The following is a 22,622-nucleotide window of genomic DNA, read 5'->3' on the forward strand; positions in this document are numbered from 1 at the left end:
TCGGTAACACAGGGATCGGTGGTGATCGGTGCTGTTAAGTACAGCACCGATCACCACCGATGAGCAGCACCCCCCTCCCACCCACCTGGCACTCACCCGGCAGCTCCCCCAGCTCCCCCGGCAGCAGCAGCAGTAGGCAGCCTCAGCGCACGCAGCGCTTCCCCCCTCCCACCCCCCCCCCCGCAAGCCGCAGCAGCAGCAGCATGTATGAGATGTGTTAAAAAAAAAAAATGTACTGAAATATATATATATATATAAATATATATATAGTGTATGGTGCACTGATAGCGCTTATACTCTCTTAGTGTGTCCCAGTATTTAATCTGGTATGTGATTTTGGAAGTGAAAAATAGTGACTGCAATAATTCTATTACATCAAAATAATAACTAAAAGAACACTCCAGAATTTAGACTGTGTCGCCAGAAGTCATCAATAAGTCCTGATTTCCACAGGACCAAAAGGTACATAAAAAGGTGGTATGGCTTCTGCGCCTCTAGTGTTCTAAAACAATCGGTGCTACAACAATCCTTCTAGGAATATATGAATGCGCGTACCAGCAGTTAGCTGAGAATTTGCATGTAGCAATATCTCTCTCCTGTGCGATCTCCTTCCTTTTTCCTTCCTCCTTGCCCGTCTCATTGGAACATCTCAGACATGGGGGAAGTATTAGGGGGAGCGGGTCATTATATATTCAAGAAGTAATGAATATGTGACTTTTGTGATTAAAGTCTCAACGATACAGGTGCTTGTGTTTAAAAAATATATAGATTGGTGAACAACGCCACCTAGTGGTTTATACTAATAACACAAGGTGGTCACCTTTGTGAGAAAAAGATATAAATAAGTTTGTTAATATAAAACTCACACTTGGATTGTATATATCCAGGTGGTCTTTTCCGGCCGGTCTTATCCGCAGCCCTTAAAACCAAAAAAGTCTCCCAACACGGGAAAAACTCATAGTGTGATATTGTTTTGTAAAACAGACATTTATTTAAAACAAATACAATACACATAAAAAAAGAAAAATATGCAAAATAGAAACAGTGTAGGTGAACCCGTACATTAGCAAAACGATTTTTTAGCTTATCTGGTTGTGATGCCAGCCGGGGATAGAGAGGAATTAGCCCAACCGGTTTCGTCCCTTTATCTTGTAGTATGGGACTTCATCAGGGGATAAAGATGAGGTGACCAGAATTCGAGGTCACCTTTTGCATATTTTTCTTTTTTTATGTGTATTGTATTTGTTTTAAATAAATGTCTGTTTTACAAAACAATATCACACTATGAGTTTTTCCCGTGTTGGGAGACTTTTTTGGTTTTAAGGGCTGCGGATAAGACCGGCCGGAAAAGACCACCTGGATATATACAATCCAAGTGTGAGTTTTATATTAACAAACTTATTTATATCTTTTTCTCACAAAGGTGACCACCTTGTGTTATTAGTATAAACCACTAGGTGGCGTTGTTCACCAATCTATATATTTTTTAAACACAAGCACCTGTATCGTTGAGACTTTAATCACAAAAGTCACATATTCATTACTTCTTGAATATATAATGACCCGCTCCCCCTAATACTTCCCCCATGTCTGAGATGTTCCAATGAGACGGGCAAGGAGGAAGGAAAAAGGAAGGAGATCGCACAGGAGAGAGATATTGCTACATGCAAATTCTCAGCTAACTGCTGGTACGCGCATTCATATATTCCTAGAAGGATTGTTGTAGCACCGATTGTTTTAGAACACTAGAGGCGCAGAAGCCATACCACCTTTTTATAAATATATATATATATATATATGTGTGTGTGTATGTGTATATATATATATACACACATATATGTATGTGTATATATGTATATATATATATATATATATATATATACACACATATATATATGTATATATATATATATATATATATATATACACATATATATGTGTATATATATATATGTGTATATACATATATATATATATATATATATATATATATATACACACACACACACACACATACACACACATATATATATATATATATATATATATATATATATATATATATATATATATATATATAAAGATATTCCCGACATATGACGTATATATACGTCATGGTCGGGAGGTACTGACAGCAGACATCCCCCCCTCGCGGCGATCGCTGCGATTGGCTGTTCAAATGTGAACAGCCAATTGCAGCGTTTTCTGTGTTACCGGCGGCTAAGCCGCTCGGTAACACAGTGATCGGTGGTGATCGGTGCTGTTAAGTACAGCACCGATCACCACCGATCGCCAGCCCCCCCCCTCCCACCCGGCAGCCCCCCCTCCCTCCCACCCACCCGGCTGCCGCAGCGCCAGCACCCCTTCCACCCCCCCACCAGCTGCAGCGCCAGCCCCCCTCCCAAAGCTGGTGACCAAAATGGGGTCACATGTGGGGGGGTTCCACTGTATTGGTGCTTCGGGGGTCTTGCTAATGCGACATAGCACCCACCATTCATTCCACCACCAAATATCACTCCTTCCCTTCTGAGTCCTGCCATGCACCCAACTGGTATTTTTTGGTCACATGTGAGGCATTGCCATACTCGGGAGAAATTGGGGCACAGATTTTGGGGTGCTTTGTCTCCTTCATTCCTTGTGAAAATGAAAAATTTTGAGCCAGATCTGCATTTTTGTGTAAAAAATTACATTTTTTTACACAAAAATGCAGATCTGGCTCAAAATTTTTCATTTTCACAAGGAATGAAGGAGACAAAGCACCCCAAAATCTGTGCCCCAATTTCTCCCGAGTATGGCAATGCCTCACATGTGACCAAAAAATACCAGTTGGGTGCATGGCAGGACTCAGAAGGGAAGGAGTGATTTTTGGATTTTGCAGCACAGATTCTGGTTGAATGACCCCTGAAGCACCCATACAGTGGAACCCCCCCACAAGTGACCCCATTTTGCAAACTACACCCTTCAGGGAATTCATCAGGGGGTATAGTGTACATTTCAAACCCCCAGGGGTTTCACCAATTTTGATACAACTGAGCTGTGAAAATGAAAAATTACATTTTTTCATTTTCACAGCCCAGTTGTATCAAAATTGGTGAAACCCCTGGGGGTTTGAAATGTACACTATACCCCTAAATGAATTCCCTGAAGGGTGTAGTTTGCAAAATGGGGTGACTTGTGGGGGAGGTTCCTAACTTTTAGCACTTATGGTGCCTAGAAACCTACATGGTGCCTAAAAAAAAATCTCATAAAAAGGAGGCTCCAAAATCAAGTAGGTGCTCCTTCTATTATGAAGCCTGTGGTTTGGTCAACGTGCACACTAGGGCCACATATAGGATATTTATGAAAACAAAAGAATTGGGGGAATCAATTTTTAGTCACATTTCTCTAGTAAAATCTACTGTATTCGTTAGAAAAATGTATTAAAATTGAAACTCTGCAAAAAAAAAAGAAATTTTGAAATTTCACCGACACATTGTTTTAATTCCTGTGAAACACATAAAGGGTTAACAAACTTCCAAAATGCTGTTTTGAATACTGTGAGGGGTGCAGTTTTTGAAATGGCATCATTTATGGGGGTGTCTCACATACAAGTCCCTCAAAGTCACATCAGAACTGAACTGGTCCCTAAAAAAATCAGTGTTTGAAATTTTCTTGAAAATTTGAGAATTTGCTATTCATATTTGAAGCCTCCTAGTGTCCAAAAAAATGAAAAGGAGGTTGAAATAATGATTGCAACATAAAGTAGACATATGGTCTTTGTTAGTTATTAACTATTTTGAGTGGTATGTTTATTTGTCTCACAAGCAGAAAATGTGACATTTTGCAAATTGCAAAATTTTCCATTTTTTCACGACATTTTGGTATTTTTCACAAAAAACCACAGACTGTATCGACCCAAATTTACCACTAATTTGAAGTACAATGTGTCACGAGAAAACAATCTCAAAATCACTGGGATAAGTAAAAGCAAAAAAAAGTTATCCCCACTTAAGTGAAACATGTCAGATTTGAAAAAAATGGCTCTGTCAGGAACGCAAAAACTGGCTGTGTCAGGAAGGGGTTAAAAACATTTAAAATCACATACAAACACATAAAATGTTCAGTTAATGCGGACCCGGAAGTAACTTTGGGCCGCCAGTGAAGTACTGGTGGAACGCACGCCATGCGTTCCCCCGGTGATGTGCGCCAGATGACTTTAACCCTCCTGCATCTTGTGAGGTGGGCCCAGGCGGACTCCGGGCTATGGAGAGCGCGTTGGTGGAACGCACGTTGTGTGTTCCACCTAGTATTGTTGTGAATCTGATGTCACATTGATGAAAGTCCCGGCCACGTTGTGAATACAGATTAATTTAATTAATGCTAGTTTCTATTTTTCTTTAAGAGATACAAATTGACTTAGTGTTATGCATGTATAATAATAAAAATGTTTACAACATTTTTAAAAGAAATTGAGTTTGGATATAGTTCTTCACTTATGCACAAGTTTATCATTCATGACTCTTCTTTATAATTCATTGTATGGAGCCATCTTCTGGTGATTAGGTGGATATACACCTTAAAGAAGAAGGGGAGGAATTTGTGTAAATATCAAACATTTATAAAAATGGTATAAACTTTAAAGTGCAGAAGTTCTTATCATAATGATTTATATTCTAAGGTATTAGGGGAGATTGTCTATAGAGGATTTATATTTTTTAGAGAAACCACTTTAATTAGAAGTCCAGGTTTAAGCCTCTAGTGGCTAGATATTTTGTTTTGAATATCCACTGCATTTCAGCTTTAGCCAGCATGGTTTCCTAACCTGTTCAATGGCTAGGAATTTTGTGATGAAACTTGCTGAGCAGTTATGGTGTTCTTTAAAATGATTTTACAGGGAATGGGAATTACCCATTCCCACGATAATATTTTTTATATCTTTTTATGTATTATCATATTGGTGACCCCCCGAGGGTGAAAATACCAATAAAAGGGAAGTATTGTTCATACCCTTTTATTCTTTCACATATATTATTTTTCCCCCTCACCACCCCTAACGTATAAACCTTTGCGCACAAATCAGTGGCGTAAGTTCATCCCAGTTGCCCGGAGGCAAGATAAGTATTGGTGCCCCCCCCCCCAAATAACTCAATCAGTAAGGTGTCTGTCTCCAGTAACGTCATGGGATCTAATACAGGGTGTGACACTTGCAAAAATGCTGTTAGAAAGGGGAGTCAGCCACATTAGCAATATCAACTGCTTTCAATTAACTGATTCAAACTTGCAGGGGAGGAGAGGTGCCCCCTTGGGAGCAGGAGCCCGGCGGCAGATGACTCCATTGCCTCCCAGAGTTCTGCCTCTGGCACAAATCTCTTCTCACACCCCTATCTTTGATTACAGAAGTATTAGGCTATTTAAGTGGTATAGCCGAGAGAAGAGTAGTGCAGCATTGGAAGGTCTGTTACATCAGCGCCACATAGAAGAGCACTACTTCCATTCTTTAGGTACTGTAGTTCTGCACTCAGCGCACAGCCACTGCTGAAAGTGGCACCTGCTGAAAGTGGCAAGGCAGGGGGGAGGGTGTCCACAAATCACAAGAGGGGGATCTCTCTTCCTCTGCAATCCCCCCCTCTTTCTCTCTCTGCGACCCCTCTCTCTCTCTCTCTGTGATCCCCTCTCTCAGCAATCCTTCTCTCTCTCAGCAATCCCTCTCTCTCTCTGTGATCCCTCTCTCAGTGATCCCTCTCTCTCAGTGACCCCTTCTCTCAGTGATCCCTCTCTCTCAGCGATCCCTCTCTATCTCTCTCTCTCTCTCAGTGATCCCTCTCTCAGCGATCCCTCTCTCACTCAGCGATCCCTCTTTCTCTTTCTCTCTCTCGAGTGATCCCTCTCTCTTGCAGCAGCAGCAATCCCCCTCTCTCTCAGCGATGCCTCTCTCTCAGTGATCTCTCTCTCTATCAGTGATCCCTCTCTCTCAGCGATGCCTCTCTCTCAGCGATCTCTCTCTCTATCAGTGATCCCTCTCTCTCAGCGATCTCTCTCTCAGTGATCTCTCTCAGCTATCCCTCTATCAGTGATCCCTCTCTCCCTCTCTCTCAGCAATCCCCCTCTCTCTCTCTCTCTCTCTCTCTTTCTCTCAGCGATTCCTCTCTCTCTCAGCAATCCCTCCCTCATCTCTCAGCGATCCCTTTCTCCCTCGCAGTGATCCATCCCTCATGCACAGCAATCTTGCAATCTTTCTCTCTTAGCAATCCCTCTCTTTCTCAAATTTAATACTGAAGATTTATGGGCAACCATGTGACTAGCCAGTGATCATCATGCTGTCACGATGACGAGCCTATTTTAATGTAGAGTTCTAGAGCTACAGCTCCATCTTTCACAATGCAAATCTGGCCTTCATTATTCAAGTTATTAAATTGCTGCATTCTCTAACTAAAATTCATTATATTCATTCATTATATTAGTCTCTTTATTAAAAAAAAAATAAACAGTCATAAAAAAACAAAGAAAAAATCTGACCAGACCTTTTGAACCTTTTAGAGACAGTCTCACCCGTTTCCATGTTCTTTGGTCTCTTTCTGGCAGGAAGTTGCACTGCCACTGCGGTTAGGTTGATCTCATTGGCAATGCCTGTCAAAGAGGAAGAGGGTGGGGTGTAAGTTCGTGGGTGGGCGTCGAAGAAGAAGAGGGTGGGTTGTAAGTTCCTTTGTAATCTGGACCTCTGGAATTGGTTATAGAAGCAGAATATACGACTAGAAGATGGTATTCGCCGTATCCATTTCCTGGCACTAGCTGCCTGCGCTCACAGCTTGGCGGAATGCACGGTACACAGTTAAAAAATGCTGTGCACTTCTTAGACTGAATTAGTGGGTTAAATAGATGGCCAAAGATGTTATGTGCTGTAAATATTCTCCAACAGTGCTGCCTGGATACAACTGTCAGGTCTCTTACTGTTTCCTCTGTATCCCCCAAAAAACTGCGCTTCTATTCCCTCCAAACAAGCAAGATACTCCAGCTGCAACCTAGAGACAGTAAGAGACCTGACAGGTGTATCCAAAATTCTGGCGCCCCCCCCCCCCAAGAAGGGTCAAGGTGATGTACTATGGGCGCCACTGGCTGAGCTGACAGGTGACCCAGGCATCAGTAAGTGCTGAGCTGGTCCACTCCATGCATATCTAATGAACGGGGACCCAACGCAGTGCATATTTAATGAGCGGGTCCCCACCCCATATGCACGGGACGGGGACCTGCTCATTCAATATGCACTGCACTATGTCCCCACTCATTAGATATGTACAGGGCGGGTCTAGCTCAGTGCTCACTGCTGCCTGTGTCGCCTGTCAGTTCAGCCAGCGGCGCCCACCACAGACCCCCCTAGGGCCGCTCCCCCAAGCCACCGCAGGGTCTGCCACATATGTAGCAACGCCACTTGGCTTCCTAGCAGACAGCGTTATTGTACAGCAGCAGTGGCCCTGTCAGAAAGAGACCAAAGAAAGTGGAAATGGGTGAGTCTCCAATTTTTTTATGACTGTTATTTTTATTAATAAAAAGACTGTGTGAACTTTTAATGAAGCAATTTTCCATTGGACGATTATTTGTTTTAGAAATATTTAACCCAGCGCTTCTCAGTTTTCTGGATAGTATATGGCTGAACTTTCTTTGTGGAGTGCAGCAGCAGGATCATTGGGCCTTATTCTAGTTCACTCTTTCTGACAAAATCCTTCTTAGATAGACAAAACCATGTGCACTACAGGGGGGGGGGGGGGCAGATGTAAAATGTGCAGAGAGAATTAAATTTGGGTGAGTTATTTTGTTTCTGTGCAGGGAAAATACTGACTGCTTTATTTTTACACTGCAATATAGATCTCACTTTGACCCCACCCAAATCTAATTCTCTCTGCACAAGTACATCTGCCCCACCTGCAGTGCACATGGTTTTGTCCATCAAAGAAGGATTTTCTCGGAAAGAGTGAACTAGGATAAGGCCCAACGTGCATTAGACTGATTGACCTAGAAATGTTTCCAGGTTTTCATTATATTATATATGTTTGTTTTTAGAAATCGGTGGGAATTGTACTACACCACCAGTAATAGAATTTGGAGAAATCATAAGTAGCAGAGAAGAAAGTTATAAATCAGGTTCCAAGGTCGTATATCAATGTCCAAATTTGTATGAAATTCAAGGAAATAAAGAAATTAAATGTTTGAACGAAGTCTGGGAAAAGGCACCAGTTTGTCTAAGTAAGTACATAGTAACAATACAGCACTGATACATTTCACATTATATAATTGGTTTGCTAACTATTTGAATTAATAATAGTGGTATAAATGTGTTTACGTTTGCTCTTGTTCTCTTTAATGTCAATACTCTTCTGTGACTTTTAATGCATACAAACTTTTCAAAACATCACAGAATGTTTTGAAAATTGTACTTACGATTATAGTTCTGGTCTTGTCAAATTATTCAGTGATTCATTTAATTTGAATGCAACGTTCAAAAATAGTACACAGTATATTTAGGTTTACAGTTTTGTTTTTTGCAAAAACAATATTTGTCTCTGTTCTGCAAGTGTGTAATTAATAAAAAAAAGTGTAATGTAATGGAGGTGAAGGAAAAGATATGTAGTGACAGTAAATGTAAAAATATGTATTGTCCTGCGATGGCTACAAGCAGGACTTAAGGTGCCCATACACGGTCCGTTAAACGGATCCGTTTGGGTCTTAATTAGCATGCATCGCATCAGATCGCATGCCTAGTGCATGCCTAGTGCATGCCTAGTGCATGCAATGTGATCCGATACGATGTTTAGCTAGTACAAAAAGTATGTGCAGCACATACTTTTTGTACCGTACTATGTGATGCGCGGGAGCGCGCATCGCATAGTACAAAACGGACGGTCCGGGAACGGACCGTCTATGGGTACCTTAATACAATTTATGGATGGGTTAATGCCTGAGAAATTGGAGAGTTCTCTCACCTTAACTAATATAACAGTGGTTTACGGGGAGGGTAAAATGATGCAATTTTTAACAAAATTAACTTAAGAGGATGTGGAAACACTATAAAGTGACTTAAATAAACTGGAAAGGTGAGCGAAAAGGTGGAAAATGCAGTACGGGCATGTACTGAGGTTCGAGGAAAAGAAATTTCGTACTGAATTAAGAGGAGGATTCTTCACCATTAGAGCAGTAAAATTCTGAATTGATATCAAAATTTAAATCAAAATGGATACAAATTGGATACATTTTTGACCACTAAGGGAATCCTATAGATATGAATTACTCAAGTCAATAGTTACAAGTCAAATAGGTTGAACTTGATGGACTAACGTCTTTTTTCAGGCTTAATTACTATTTTACTGGGGCTCCATCACCACCCCCATGTCCCCAGCCTGTCCCGTACCACGGGCTGACTCCCACAGGTTGCAGTGCTGGGACCCACTGCTCCCCCCTGCCAGTGCTTGGGTTGCGGAGCCCTAATTACACCAGCGCCCTTTTCCAAGTGTCTAGATATGATAGGACTTAAGACACCTACATTATCTGTATATGCAGTAATATTGCTGTTGTTTATTTAGTTGACACCATCTGTGCGCCATTGCTTACACCATTAACACATATGTTCAGCAGGGTGCCAGATGACTCACCGACGGTCATTTCTCCAACATCGGAATCCCGACTGTCAGGAGTCCTTACACTGGCTATTTTCCCTCATAGGGGCCCTTTCATGCTCTGCCGTTACTGGAAATTTCACAAAGGGCCTTATTCTGGTTCACTCACTGTTTGTTCGGATAGGACCGAACGCCCCGCACATCGGTACTGAAAGAGAACACACGCCTACACGTCAACCGCGTCCGTTCGGAGGGACTTCCACATAAGAGGGAGTGGGGTCGGTCTGCATCCGCATTACCGTGTGCGGTCAGTACTCAACAACTTCTCGCTGTCTTTCTGCATCCGAACAAATGGCCAGGCGACCGAACGCACTCTGTTGGCGTTTTTCAGAGCACAGCACAAATCCATTCTGAGCTCATGCTTCCAACACATAAAAATGAAACAATTAGTCAAACTCTATGGTCTCTATTACTTTCAATTACATTCAATTACATGCAATTTAATGCTTCTACACACAAATTGCAATTTACATTAACCCTTACAACATTAAAGTTTATTATTTAGAATGTGCCAGCTTCAAACCTGTACCTTTGTTTGTGTGCCTCAATTTTCTAGATTGCAATGAAATTTCAAACACTGCAATATAAAGATTACAAACCACCCATTCATTTTTTTTTAAACTGACACAGTTGTATACACATTATGTAATATTTTTTATAAACATTATGCATAATACATTAATTAATGTCATTTCTGAGTAATCTAATATTGTGTCATGCAATGCTGTCACTTCAATATAACTACATTTCAATACATATGTTGCCCTGTGTGTTTCTGAACTTTACCACTTATCTATGATAGCATTGCAAAACACAATGTCTGATTTTGTCTCAAATGTGTGTCTATGTGTACATGTGATTGCTAAACCAATGTATGCTGTTACCATTGTATACATTCATGCATTAATTGTGACGGTCACATTTATGCCCATCACATATTAACCTAACCCATTTTACTCAAAACACACACACACACCACCACCACCACATGTTCAGCAACATGTATTCATTACCTTTCACTTTATACCACACATAAAAATGCAATCACACATGTCTATACATTATGTACCAATTTCACTTACCATAACACAATAAACAAATATATTTGAAGAAAACACAGACAACTTCTAACTTATAACAACAATTTATTTTATAACAAAACCATAAAAAAAATTCACACCAACAGGTTGGCCAGGTAGTACGACTCTTGGGCCAATATCAGGAGGTGTTGCCTCATTCGGCACAGCATCCCTTGCACCGCCTCGTGGACTTGTCTCTGGTAGACAGTTGGCATGGGAAATGGGGTTTCACATGACTGTTGGTATTGATTTACACATGTATTAATTGTTAGAATGGTACTTGTTTCCTAGCACGGCCACAACAATCATAATCGCGGTCATCGGGGGTAAAATCGTGGCCATCGTGGGCATCGCGGCCGCTAAAAAATCGGGTGCGATGGGCCAGACGCGATTCCCGCGATTTCCCCATAGAGAACAATGTTAAATGGCTCAATTTACCCGCGATGACCCCGATTTCCCATAGGAAACAATGTGAAATGGATCAATTTACCCAAATTATCATAGGGAACAATGGTAAATGGGCCAAAAACACCCCTGAACATAAAAATGTCCCCCCAAAAGTATTATACGCCACCCCGCGATCAACGTGAACCCGAAGCGTGGCGAGCGCAGCGAGCCCGCGAGGGACGGCGGTACGCGTCCTCCGACCTTTTCATGCCCTACTATCCTCGTCGGCGTGGAGTTGAGAATAAAATAGAGCCCGAAGCGTGGCGAGCGCAGCGAGCCCCGCGAGGGGACGCGGATACCTTCACAGTTATACGCGTCCCCTCGCGGGCTTTCCAGGTGTCCATGGCGACGCGGACACCTGGGAAGCCCGCGAAGGGACGCGTTTACCTGTGAAGGTATCCGCGTCCCCTCGCGGGGCTCGCTGCGCTCGCCACGCTTCGGACTCGGTGGCTCGCTGCGCTCGCCACACTATTCTATTCTCAACTGCACGCCGACGTGGATAGTAGGGCATGAAAAGGTCGGAGGATGCGTATTGCCGCCCCTCGCGGGCTCGCTGCGCTCGCCACGCTTCGGGTTCACGTTGATGGCGGGGTGGCGTCAACTACTTTTGGGGGGACATTCCACTGCTCTGTGGGTTTTTTTGGGGTTTCTGGCCCATTTACCATTCTTCCCTATGCTGATTTAGGTAAATTGATCCATTTAACATTGTTTCCTATGGGAAATCGTGGTCATCGCGGGTAAATTGAGGCATTTAACATTGTTCCCTATGGGGAAATCGGGGGCATTGCGTCTGGACCATTTAAGCATTTTTAGGTGCACACGACGCGACCGACCCGATTTTTCACTGTTTTCAATGCATTTCAATGGAAAAATCGGGGGCATCGCGTCGGTCGCGTCGCAGGCCACTCAAATTACCCCCGATGGCCAAGATTTGTGGCCGTGCTAGGAAACAAGTACCGTTAGAATAAAGTATTTGGAATTGACCTACGAACCCAAAACTCATATATACACAGGATTACAGAGTGTACTGATGTCAACATGTAACTAACTACAATGATGGAGAGACACACAGTTGTCTACTCTATTAATTGTATGGCTTATGCAATAAATTACCAATGTATGTTGCCAAAGCCGGCCTAGCCTTGTGCCTCTGTCAAACTGGACAACCCTTTGCAGTAAGCAATGTACTGATAAGGTCCTAACATTACACCTCCTTGCCATTTACAATATGCATTAACTATACAGTATGTCAATGTAATGGGGGTAGGGTGTGGCTCTCCTTGCATCTTTACTGCATGGATTCAATAGCAAGCTTCAACAAAGGTATGAGTGGTATTTGTGGTGGACACACTCTAGTCACACACTAGTCATTGCTGTGTGTGGGGCATCACACAACAAATACAAATGTGGTTTGTATTGGAGGCGTGTGTGTTCAAGACAATGGTTGTTGTGCCATGGTCATCACGTAGGGGACCATTTATTTCCAATGCAATCTGGTAGGATTATTACCACCAAGGATTAATTTGGGAAATGACATCATTTTCTAAGGATGTTTCATCCATGACAGTGCAGGGACAGGCCTTCAAAAATAACCTGTTCCTGCAAAGTGCAGATCCTGAAGTCTGGTGAGTGTGGGCATGTGTGGTTATGCGCTGACCCCTGCTGACCACACTGGGCCACCGCCACTTCTATTCTGTAGCCATCCCTTTCAATGTCTTATTGCCATTTCAGAATGGCAATAGGACATTGAAAGGATTGAAAGCGGGTAGAGGATTGAAAGCGGATAGGGGATTGAAAGCTCTTAGAGCAGGAGTCCTCAAACCATTTAGCTCTGGGACCCCATCAGACAATAAAAATAAATATGGGACCCCAGAAAGTTACTGCAGAAGATCACATAACATGTGTAGTCATCAGAGAGCACCTGCATGGCAGCATTGTGGAGGCATAACATGATGGGAAGGGTCTAAACCAAACAATTCAACAGATTTTTGAATAGTTGCAACCCCATACTGAGAAGGTCGGGACCCACTTGGGGGTCAGGACCCACAGTTTGAGAACCGCTGTCTTAGAGGATTGGAAGCGGATAGGGGATTGGGATCAGGTAGGGGATTGGGAGCGGGTAGGGGTTTGGGAGCGTGTAGGGCTTTGGTAACGGGTAGGGGTTTAGGAGTGGGTAGGGTATTGGGAGCGGATAGGGGATTGGGATCAGGTAGGGGATTGGGAGCGGGTAGGGGTTTGGGAGCATGTAAGGCTTTGGTAGCGGGTAGGGGTTTAGGAGTGGGTAGGGGATTGGGAGCGGGTAGGGGATTGAAAGCAGGTAGGGTATTGGGAGCGGGTAGAGCATTAGGAGTGGGCCTCTGCCTGGCGACGGTCCCATGCGGCTCTTTGACGTGCTGTGTATATTTTATCCAATTGAAGATGTGGTGTTGTAGGTGGAAGCCATGGATATTTGGTTGGAAAAAAGAACTACTACCGTAGTTCTAAAACAATACACATTACTCTTTTAAAACTAGCATGCAGAGTTTATGTGAAAATGTTCTCTACAAATACAAACACACTCACACTCAGTCACACTCACTCACACCCACTCACACTCAGTCACACTCACTCATTCACATTCACACTCAGTCACACCCACTCACACTCATTCACACCCACTCATTCATTCATGCTCATTTACACTTAGTCACACCCACTCACTCAGTCACACTCAGTCACACCCACTCACACCCACTCACACTCAGTCACACTCAGTCACACCCACTCACACTCAGTCACACTCACTCAGTCACACTTTCACTGTACCAATGTCACCCTCATTCTGGCTATTATGGGCAAATAAGAACAGACGCAGGCAAAAACCAGCAATAAACAGCGATTATGTGTTTAATGCAAAAATACTCACAGCGTTCAATTCTGTGCCTCAGGCGCTGGAGGAGGTCCGGCTGACGCCTCCTCAGGTCGGACCATCTACGCTCCAATTGTGAGACGGTCAGCCGTACACCGGTCAGGTTAATTATGCAGCGCCGGGCTGCAAAGTACGCCCGGCGCTTATATAAATTAGATTTATAGGGCCCAGCCCGCCCCAGCCTCCGCTCCATTGCTCCCACAAGGACCATAAGCTCCCTGTGGGAGAAGGGTGCTTCCCTGAAGGAAGACATATTGGCAATTGCGCAGTAAACAAATGCAGAAACATATATTAATAATGCTGTTCTCTGATTGGTTGTTAACATTCTTATTTGGTATTAACTTTATTTATAATATTTCAATTAACAGTATGTATGCGACCATTCATTCGGCTATACCATCGCATCACATGGCATGGCATCACATGGCAACACATCGCATGGCAACGCATTACATTACTTAGTCTTTGCATGTACTGTATGTATAGGCGTATATTTACTAAAATGTACACATACACATATGCGCATGTCTCCTGCCTACATAATTTAATTTTGAACAGTGCTGACCATACCTGCCCGACTAACTCAACTAGTAATTTTAAAATATCAACAATATGAGCCACCATATAATGGCTACCTTCACCAAACAAAAAAACACATACCAACATTACTGTTAAAGTACAATACACATAGAAATCAACTCACCTGACATGGCGTCAAACATCAGCTATATAGAGAATCGTCAAAAAACAAAGGTTAGTACTTTTCTGAAACATCCAAAACATCATCCAGTTGACACATCACTGGCACCCCAAACCAATACACCACAATCATTAAGTAGCCTTGTTCATAAATGTTATCTAATGCATAATGTCACCTTTGTGAACCATATTGTTTGCCATATGTATTTGTCAAGTAATCAAGTTGTTTCACATATTATATTGTATGTGGAGCAGTCACACAGATACCTGAAGTAGCGTGCAACCACAGAGTCCCGCAGTTGGAATGCCCGGATGTTTTCGGGGGTGCGGGATGGGGGCAGGGCAACCTCTTGTGGCTCAGATGTTGTAACTTCCCACTCTGGAAAAGGGACATTACGCCACACAGCGATATTGTGCAAAAAAAGCAACACACCCCCACAATCCTCTACACCAGTGATTCCCAGCCTTTTTTGAATTACGGCGCCCTTGAGCATCAAAACAATTTTACGGCACCCCTAAGTAAATTGTGTTTATGTTATCCTTAGGGTCAGTTACATGGTAAGAGACAGGATATGCTACTGTTTGTCCTTGTTATCATTGACAGCACTGGTTTCGCCTGTGATATTGAACATAAATAATTTTAATTGGTCCTGGGCCACCAACTCAGGGCACCCCTGCAAGTGTCCTGACGCACCCCCGGGTGCCACGGCACACAGTTTGGGAACCACTGCTCTACACCATTTCGGGGGAATATTGCAGGTCACCCCCAGTGCGGTGGAGCACCCGAAAACGGCCCTCTAAAAGGCCGATTGTGCGCTCCACCACTTGCCTGGTGGCAACATGCGCCCCATTGTATGCCTCCTGTGGGCCTGATGTTGGGGAACTGTAAGGAGTAAGCAGCCAAGGCGTGCAGGGGTAACCGGAGTCACCCAGAAGCCACGCATCACAGCCTTCCAGGTCTTGGAGTCATTGCCATATGCCGGTTTGTCGCAGTAGCGCACGCAGGGGGGGTTTCTGAGTATCCACTACCCACTCCTAAGGACCCTAGACTGAAAGCTGAGGGTCCCCTCTTTCCATGGGTACAAGAATTTTAAAAATCGGCCCTTGGGAACCGGAGATATCTGACTTTAAAGCAGTGGTCCCCATCCAAGCCTGTTAATTGCTCTTCCCAGTCAGATATTTCAGGTTCTGTCTGACATTGGGCCAGATTCTCTAAGCTTCAAAAGTGATAAAACTGAGAGTGATAAACAGCCAGCCAATCAGCTCCTGCCTGACATTTTTCAAACACAGTCTGTGACATGGCAGGTATTAGCTGATTGGCTGACTGTTTATCACTCTCCATTTTATCACTTTTGAAGCTTAGAGAATCTGGCCCACAGAGTTTTTCTGAGGATAAAAGCTGGGACTCTCCCCCTTTGATGGGCACTAGTAGTTTGTCGCTACTGTTCCCAGAACCAGAGATATGAGCCTTCCAGCAGCTGGTTACTGCTCCAGCTCCACACACCTGGTATGTATTTTTATATACTCGTTGGCAGATTGCTCTGCTTCCTGAACTCTGATCCCCTAGTCCCCAATACCATTTGGTAGGTGGGATTCTCTAGTTTTTAATTCCCTTAAAAGCTAAGAAATCTATTTATGGGAACTGGAGATATCTGCAGTCAAGCAAGCTGTCCTCCTACCAGAAAATTATGAATAATAAGCCCACTCCACTATACACCCCTCCTCTGCATATTAAACATCCTCTACCACCCTGGAAGTTATGTATCAGGGCCTCTTCATTCAGCCCAATGCCCCCAATGCTTAGCGGTTGATATAATACCCCCTACCACCATGGAGACATCAAAAACCTTCCCCTACCCCTACCGCTGGAGGATCGGTAGGTGCCCCAATACATTGCAATGCCCAGGGGTCTACACTGCTGTTGACGCCCCTGTATGTATATATTATTATTATTATTATTCATTTGGTCTATCTATAATACTTTAACTGACCCGGCATATACTGGGTCACCTAAGTGTCCATCTCCGTGCTTTGCGCCGCCCCTCTGGAAACCCCCTTCTGAAAATCCTGCGTTTGCCCCTGTGTCGGATAACATGAGAGTCATGGGCACTTCCGGGAAACATCGAATTGAAGGCAAGTATTTCCATGGATGGGCCACAGACGAATTTACATGTATAAACAGAAATCATGTCCAACTTACCTTGCAGCACAACACAATGAAGAGAATGGGTCACAACTACATTGTAACAATCCCATATATATAGGCCCCTCACATATGTTTGGCCTAACATTTGGAAATTGGAGGTGGTGTGGTTTGGAATTTCTAATTATCTGGAATGGGTTGTTACCATTTACTATTAATATAACAACAACATGCAAAAATGGAAACACACATCTTACTTTGTTAAGATGTGTAACTGCAATAAAATATTCTATTTACTACATTCCAACTTGGCCTGTATGTAATTAAGCCATTACACACGTGCGTTATTTCACACAATATTAATGGGAACATTCCAGCGGATTTCACACCAGGTTTTTTTCGCCGTGCGGTTTGCAGCGTTACCACCGAATGTGGTACGTGGGCGTACGAAATGCTGCGTGGGAGGGTGGGATGTATCTGGGGTATTTATAGAGGGCAAAACATAAGGTCCCTTTGCTGCAAACATGTCTAGGTTTGTCTCTGACTCTGCAATCTCAGACCCAGGACTCATACAGGCAAAAATTGCCTCCCTGACAGCTAAAGCTAGACAGCATGCCAGACAGGCCAAGAGGATTGGGGCCCAAACCAGCAGCTCACAGGCAGGACAATCTACGGCATCAGCAGAATCATCAGGATCACAGCAGGTGCCTTCCCAAGAGATAAGCCATTCCAACACTGCTATTGCTTCAGAAACTAATCCTGGCAGGCAGAGGTCAACTGGGAAAAAAAAAAAAAAGCTTTTCAAGAGGAGGAACTTGCAATATTGCAGCGGATCGGTGCATATCTGCTGTAATATACTCTGTGTATGATTTGTATGTTTTCCTGTATCAGTACTGATCCAGCTCCCTGGGTTTCATGCATACCCTGCTTCTTGGGTGTGGCTGCATGCAAGGTTATTTAGTTAGGTTCTCAGCATGCAGACCCTGCCAGTTATAGTTTTGTTTCAGTCCAGTCAGAGTTCTATCCAAGCTGCTTGTCAGGCTCCAGTGGAGTTCTTCCTAGCTTTGTCCTGAGCCTTGTTTAGTCCTGTCAGAGCCCGGATACTGCCCTGTGTACCCCAGCAAGTACTCCTGTCGATCGTCCTGAACCCCAAGTCTGGCTTGTGCTACGGTGTCCATGTTCCTGGTCCCAGTCAGCATTCCTGCAGCTTCCTGAGTCCTGTCTGCTGTGTACCATCATTCCAGATAAGACAGGGGTTCTCCCTGCAGCTACTTCTGTTATTATTATATTGAACGGTTCCATCTCTGCATTGTTGCAGCAGTTCGCACTGGGGGTCTGGTTTGTCCTCTGGGGGTCACTCCTTCCTAGGGCAGCAGTCTGGGCATCTTTTGTTATTTACCACATTGTTGCACCTGCATTTGTGTAGACTCTGGGGGTACCCCATCATGTGTGCCTCTTTAGTCAGCTTTCCTCCTGCCCTCTCCTCGCCTTGGCAGACACGTTGTCCCACATAAGACCAGGTGGCATCGGGGCAGGATTACCTGTCTGCGTGTCCCGGTTCCCCTCCTGGCTTCAATTCATTTTATGCAGACGGACCACGATAAAATGGCTGCCCCCATACCGCAGACAGTTTCAGAGAACTGTCTGCTTTATGGGGCGGCCATTTTATCGTGGTCCGTCTGCATAAAATTAATTGAAGCCAGGAGGGGAACCGGGACACGCAGACAGGTAATCCTGCCCCGATGCCACCTGGTCTTATGTGGGACAATGTGTCTGCCAAGGCGAGGAGAGGGCAGGAGGAAAGCTGACTAAAGAGGCACACATGATAGTCGTCTCCATAGAATTTATTGAAGCCAGAAGGGGAGCTGGGACGCGCAGACAGGTAAGCCTGCGGGGATGGGGGGCGGGGGCATTACTATAGCACTGCAGCCCCCCGGTGCCCCCACATGCACAGTGCCCCCCCCCCGGGACCGCGGGAGCTGTGGTGCTATAGTTACGCCACTGCACGTGTCCATCAACCGCGAGGAGAGGCCCCAGAGTTAGGGGTCAGGTTTGGCGGTACCCTCCAGAGTCCTTACAATTGGTATCCCGAGCACAGGAGTGGATCGAGTTGACAAACAAGAGGTTGGCACCCCAATGAAGGAGAAGATCTGGGAACAAATAACGGAGGAGATTAATACGGTGGCACCACAACATCGTGATGCGGATCGGGTTAAGAAAAGGCAAGTTTTTTTATTACATTGGGGGAACTACAGTAAAATCAAATGATTATAAAGGCAGTCCCTGACAAATGTGTATCTGGTGGAATAGATTAGTTAAGTCTTGAATTGTTTATACACGCAGAAAAGAGGGTTGTGATGGTGCACATGCACTCTGCTACTGAGCATTGTACAACTTTTTGCATATGTTGTTTTTTTTTAAACTATACTCTATATAATATATAATATATAACTATATAATTAAAACCACCCTTGTATTTTAAAAGCAGCCACAAATCACTTCTGGAATGATAATCATGTGTTGCTATAGACTATAAAATTCACATGTCATGTTGCTAGGGCCAACCAATATGAGTGTCTGACAGATTTATGTAGCAGCCTCAACAAGATAGTAGTCAGAATGTGACTGTTTTGCCATAGCAACATGACCTGTTAAATAAATGTAAAATTTTTGATAATAAAAGGCCAAGGACTGTATGACACCTTTGTAACCTAGGATTTTAAGTATCGGAGTAATCATATTCTTTTGTACAACACTTATACAATTTATTGGATGTCATAAATAAAAGGCATGAATACAGCATATTTAATTGGGACATTGCAGTAATTGGTATGCGGATGGTTTACATAGATTGGAAATGATGTTATAGAAATATGATAAAGTGGTGTATTATGTATTAAGTGCTGGTGTTTTATTTTAAAGTGGCATGATTTCAAATGCAACCTCAAAAAGAAGATGACACACAACCACACCACTGGGGCTGGCATTATGCCTAAACATCTGGCACTGTCCTCCCTGGATCGGATGGCAGAGGATTGCATCTCAATCAAGGAGATCCAGGGAGTGAGCAATATGGACAGTGAGCTTCCAGTGGAGGTGTTTGTGGCTGAAATTGAAGATAAATGTTCATCGTGGCGTATCACTGTTTTATTCCATTGTATTTTAGCATGTGTGTAATTATATTTCATTTCATTCTACATTTTTAGAGGAAGATGCATGTCTACCGTCCCCAAGCACACCATATAATGAGGGAGCATCAACCACTGCAAGGCCACCTGTGCAACATGTTCCACCCCCCAATAGATGACAATGTAGGGGGGAAGCTGCTAAATGCCATCCTGCAGCAGGGAGAGGCAGCATCAGAGCAGCAGAGTAGGACCGAGGAGGTCATTAAGGCAATCGATGCCAGTCAGCAGGTCATAGCTGATCAAGCCATTCAGCTGCTGGCCCAGCAGAATGACCTCCTCCTCCGCCACAATGATCTTGTGGCGGAGCTAATTACCACCAATAGGGCCTTACTGTCTGCCGCTTCTGGTGCCAAACCACCAGCACCACTCCCTGCTGCTGGAAGGGGAAGAACATCACCCCCTTCCCCAGCAGCTGACCCCCCCAAACACACCAGCCCAACGGGGGCGAAGAGCTGCAGGACGAGGAAAGGACCCTACCAAGGCCAAACGTGGCCGCAACAAATGATGTTGTGCCCTCCCTATTGATCTCCTCCATTATTTGGTCCCAAATTTTATCCTTTGTTGTGTAAGCCAGCTTCTTGTTTGCAATGTTGATCCTATTCCGTGCAAAGGGTACCCAAATTGCAGGTCCCTTCTCTTGAAAAGCTTTGTTTGTTTTTTTATGTTGACCCTGGCTGCCAGGATTAGTGGCTGATGCCCAGGCAGTGTTGGTGTGGTAAATCACTTGAGAAGACACCTGTTGTGTGACGAATGATTCTGCTGATGCTATATTTTGTCCTGCCTGTGTTTTTTTTTTTTTTTTTTACTTTACTTATCGTTTTCCTGTGAAAGTATGACAAAATAAAAATAAAAGATAATTTTGTGTTGTTTGTGATTTCATTTTTCTGCATATTTGTTGCTAGATTTGTGTGACCAGGATAAACACACTTATGTTGTAAAGGTGTCCATGCATTAATGGGGAAATATAGCACATATTGCATCAATCAAAGATAATCCTTTAGTTAATGTTCCTTTATTTTAAAATGGTAGACTTTTTTTGTGGGCTGCCATGAGTTAATAGGTTAATGCATAAAATTTTAGCTGAGGAATGGATTAATTATTCTAAATTGACCAGAGGACTGGATTGTATTGTGTTCAGCATGTGGGAGTACTTTAGATTGCCCGATCCCAATGCGTTGCATATGAACCTCCGAGAAGTGAAAGCTGCTTGTTTGCACCGAAGATTTATGGAGTGTTGGGTCGCGGCCGCTCGGTGAGTGGTCCGAATGCACACCTACAAGTTCTCGTGCACACCCATGTAGATGCCCAGATTACGACCCAGTTTTTCCCTCTTTGAAACCGCGCCCATAGATACACCCAAATTACGCTCATATTGTCCGAGAATGTTCGGTTGACATTTTTACACTGTAGTGACCAGACCGAGTGCGGAAAGACAACATTGCACGTGTGCAATGCGTTGCCTACGCATGCGCACTCAGCTGAAATTCGCCATCTGAACGAATGCGGACCTGTCCGACTGAATCAGAAAAGGGCCAAAGAGATGGTCAGGAACTGTAGTTTACATGGAATACACATTTTACACTATTTAGAAAGCACAAGCTTGTAATAGCAGCTATGCTGTACTAGAAGCCTGGTTGTCATGCTGTTATTGGTGACAAGCTATTTCCATGCAGTACATAAAAACTAGGGGTGTGCATTGGCCACATTTCGCATTTCATGTTTTTTTTTTTTCGTATTTTGGGTCTGTATGTTCAGCCATGTTTTGTTTAGTTTGCCAAAAGAGGTCCATATGGGTCAGTTGGTTCGGGAGATATTGCGGGTAAACCAATTTTTTTATTTTTGAAATGTAATTTCATAGCTGTTCATGTCCTTTGAAGGCAGATTACTCTGGAACCAAACGGGACCAAAATCATTCGAAGTCCACTGAAAAGTTCATCAATATGATACTTGTCTCATGTAAATGGGTCATTTAGTTCTGAAGATATAGCCGGTTAAATGAGATAGCCGGTTAAAGGGAGTGATGAGGTAGTTTTCTCTCCCCCTCACAGCCGAAAATGCTGGGACTAGGCTGGTGTAAAAGGGCCCAACTCAGGAATGCATTTTCTGGTGTGAAAGGGGTATTATTTCAAATAGCCGGGACCTGCAGTACTCTGAATACAGCAGGGCAGCCTCCTGCTCTCTGCCCGGCTATCAATGGCTGTCACTGCTGCCTGGTGGCGGGTGTCCCCCAGTTACCGCAAGCATTCCCCCTTGGCAATGAGCATGTAATCCCACATGGCAACGAGCATGGAACCCCTGGCAATGAGCATAATTTTTAATAGGCATTATGGTGTTTGGCATAATACGTAATGGACATAATGGCGTGCGGCTTAACATGGAATGGACATTATGGTGTAAATTTTTAATGCGTGCCTTTGGTGCGCAATATCCCTGTTGATGAAGCATATTGTGATTTTGGCTTAATCTGTGTGGCATTATGTGAATTTTGGCCCTATCCATGTGGCATTATGTTAA

The 22,622-nt window shown here is 43.7% G+C and overlaps 1 protein-coding gene across 1 annotated transcript in view; it reads left to right on the top strand.

Annotated features, from left to right (window-relative positions):
- Window positions 1-22,622, top strand: part of LOC146026279 (coagulation factor XIII B chain-like) — a 269,367-nt gene that overhangs the window by 218,701 nt on the left and 28,044 nt on the right. Inside the window, exon 11 of the mRNA XM_083156812.1 lies at window positions 8,035-8,217. Within this exon, the coding sequence (XP_083012938.1) occupies window positions 8,035-8,217 (183 nt within the window). The remainder of the gene's footprint in view (window positions 1-8,034; window positions 8,218-22,622) is intronic.

The sequence above is a fragment of the Crinia signifera genome, chromosome 8 (genome assembly GCF_055691185.1).
Source record: "Crinia signifera chromosome 8, ASM5569118v1, whole genome shotgun sequence".
Taxonomy (NCBI): Eukaryota; Metazoa; Chordata; class Amphibia; order Anura; family Myobatrachidae; genus Crinia; species Crinia signifera.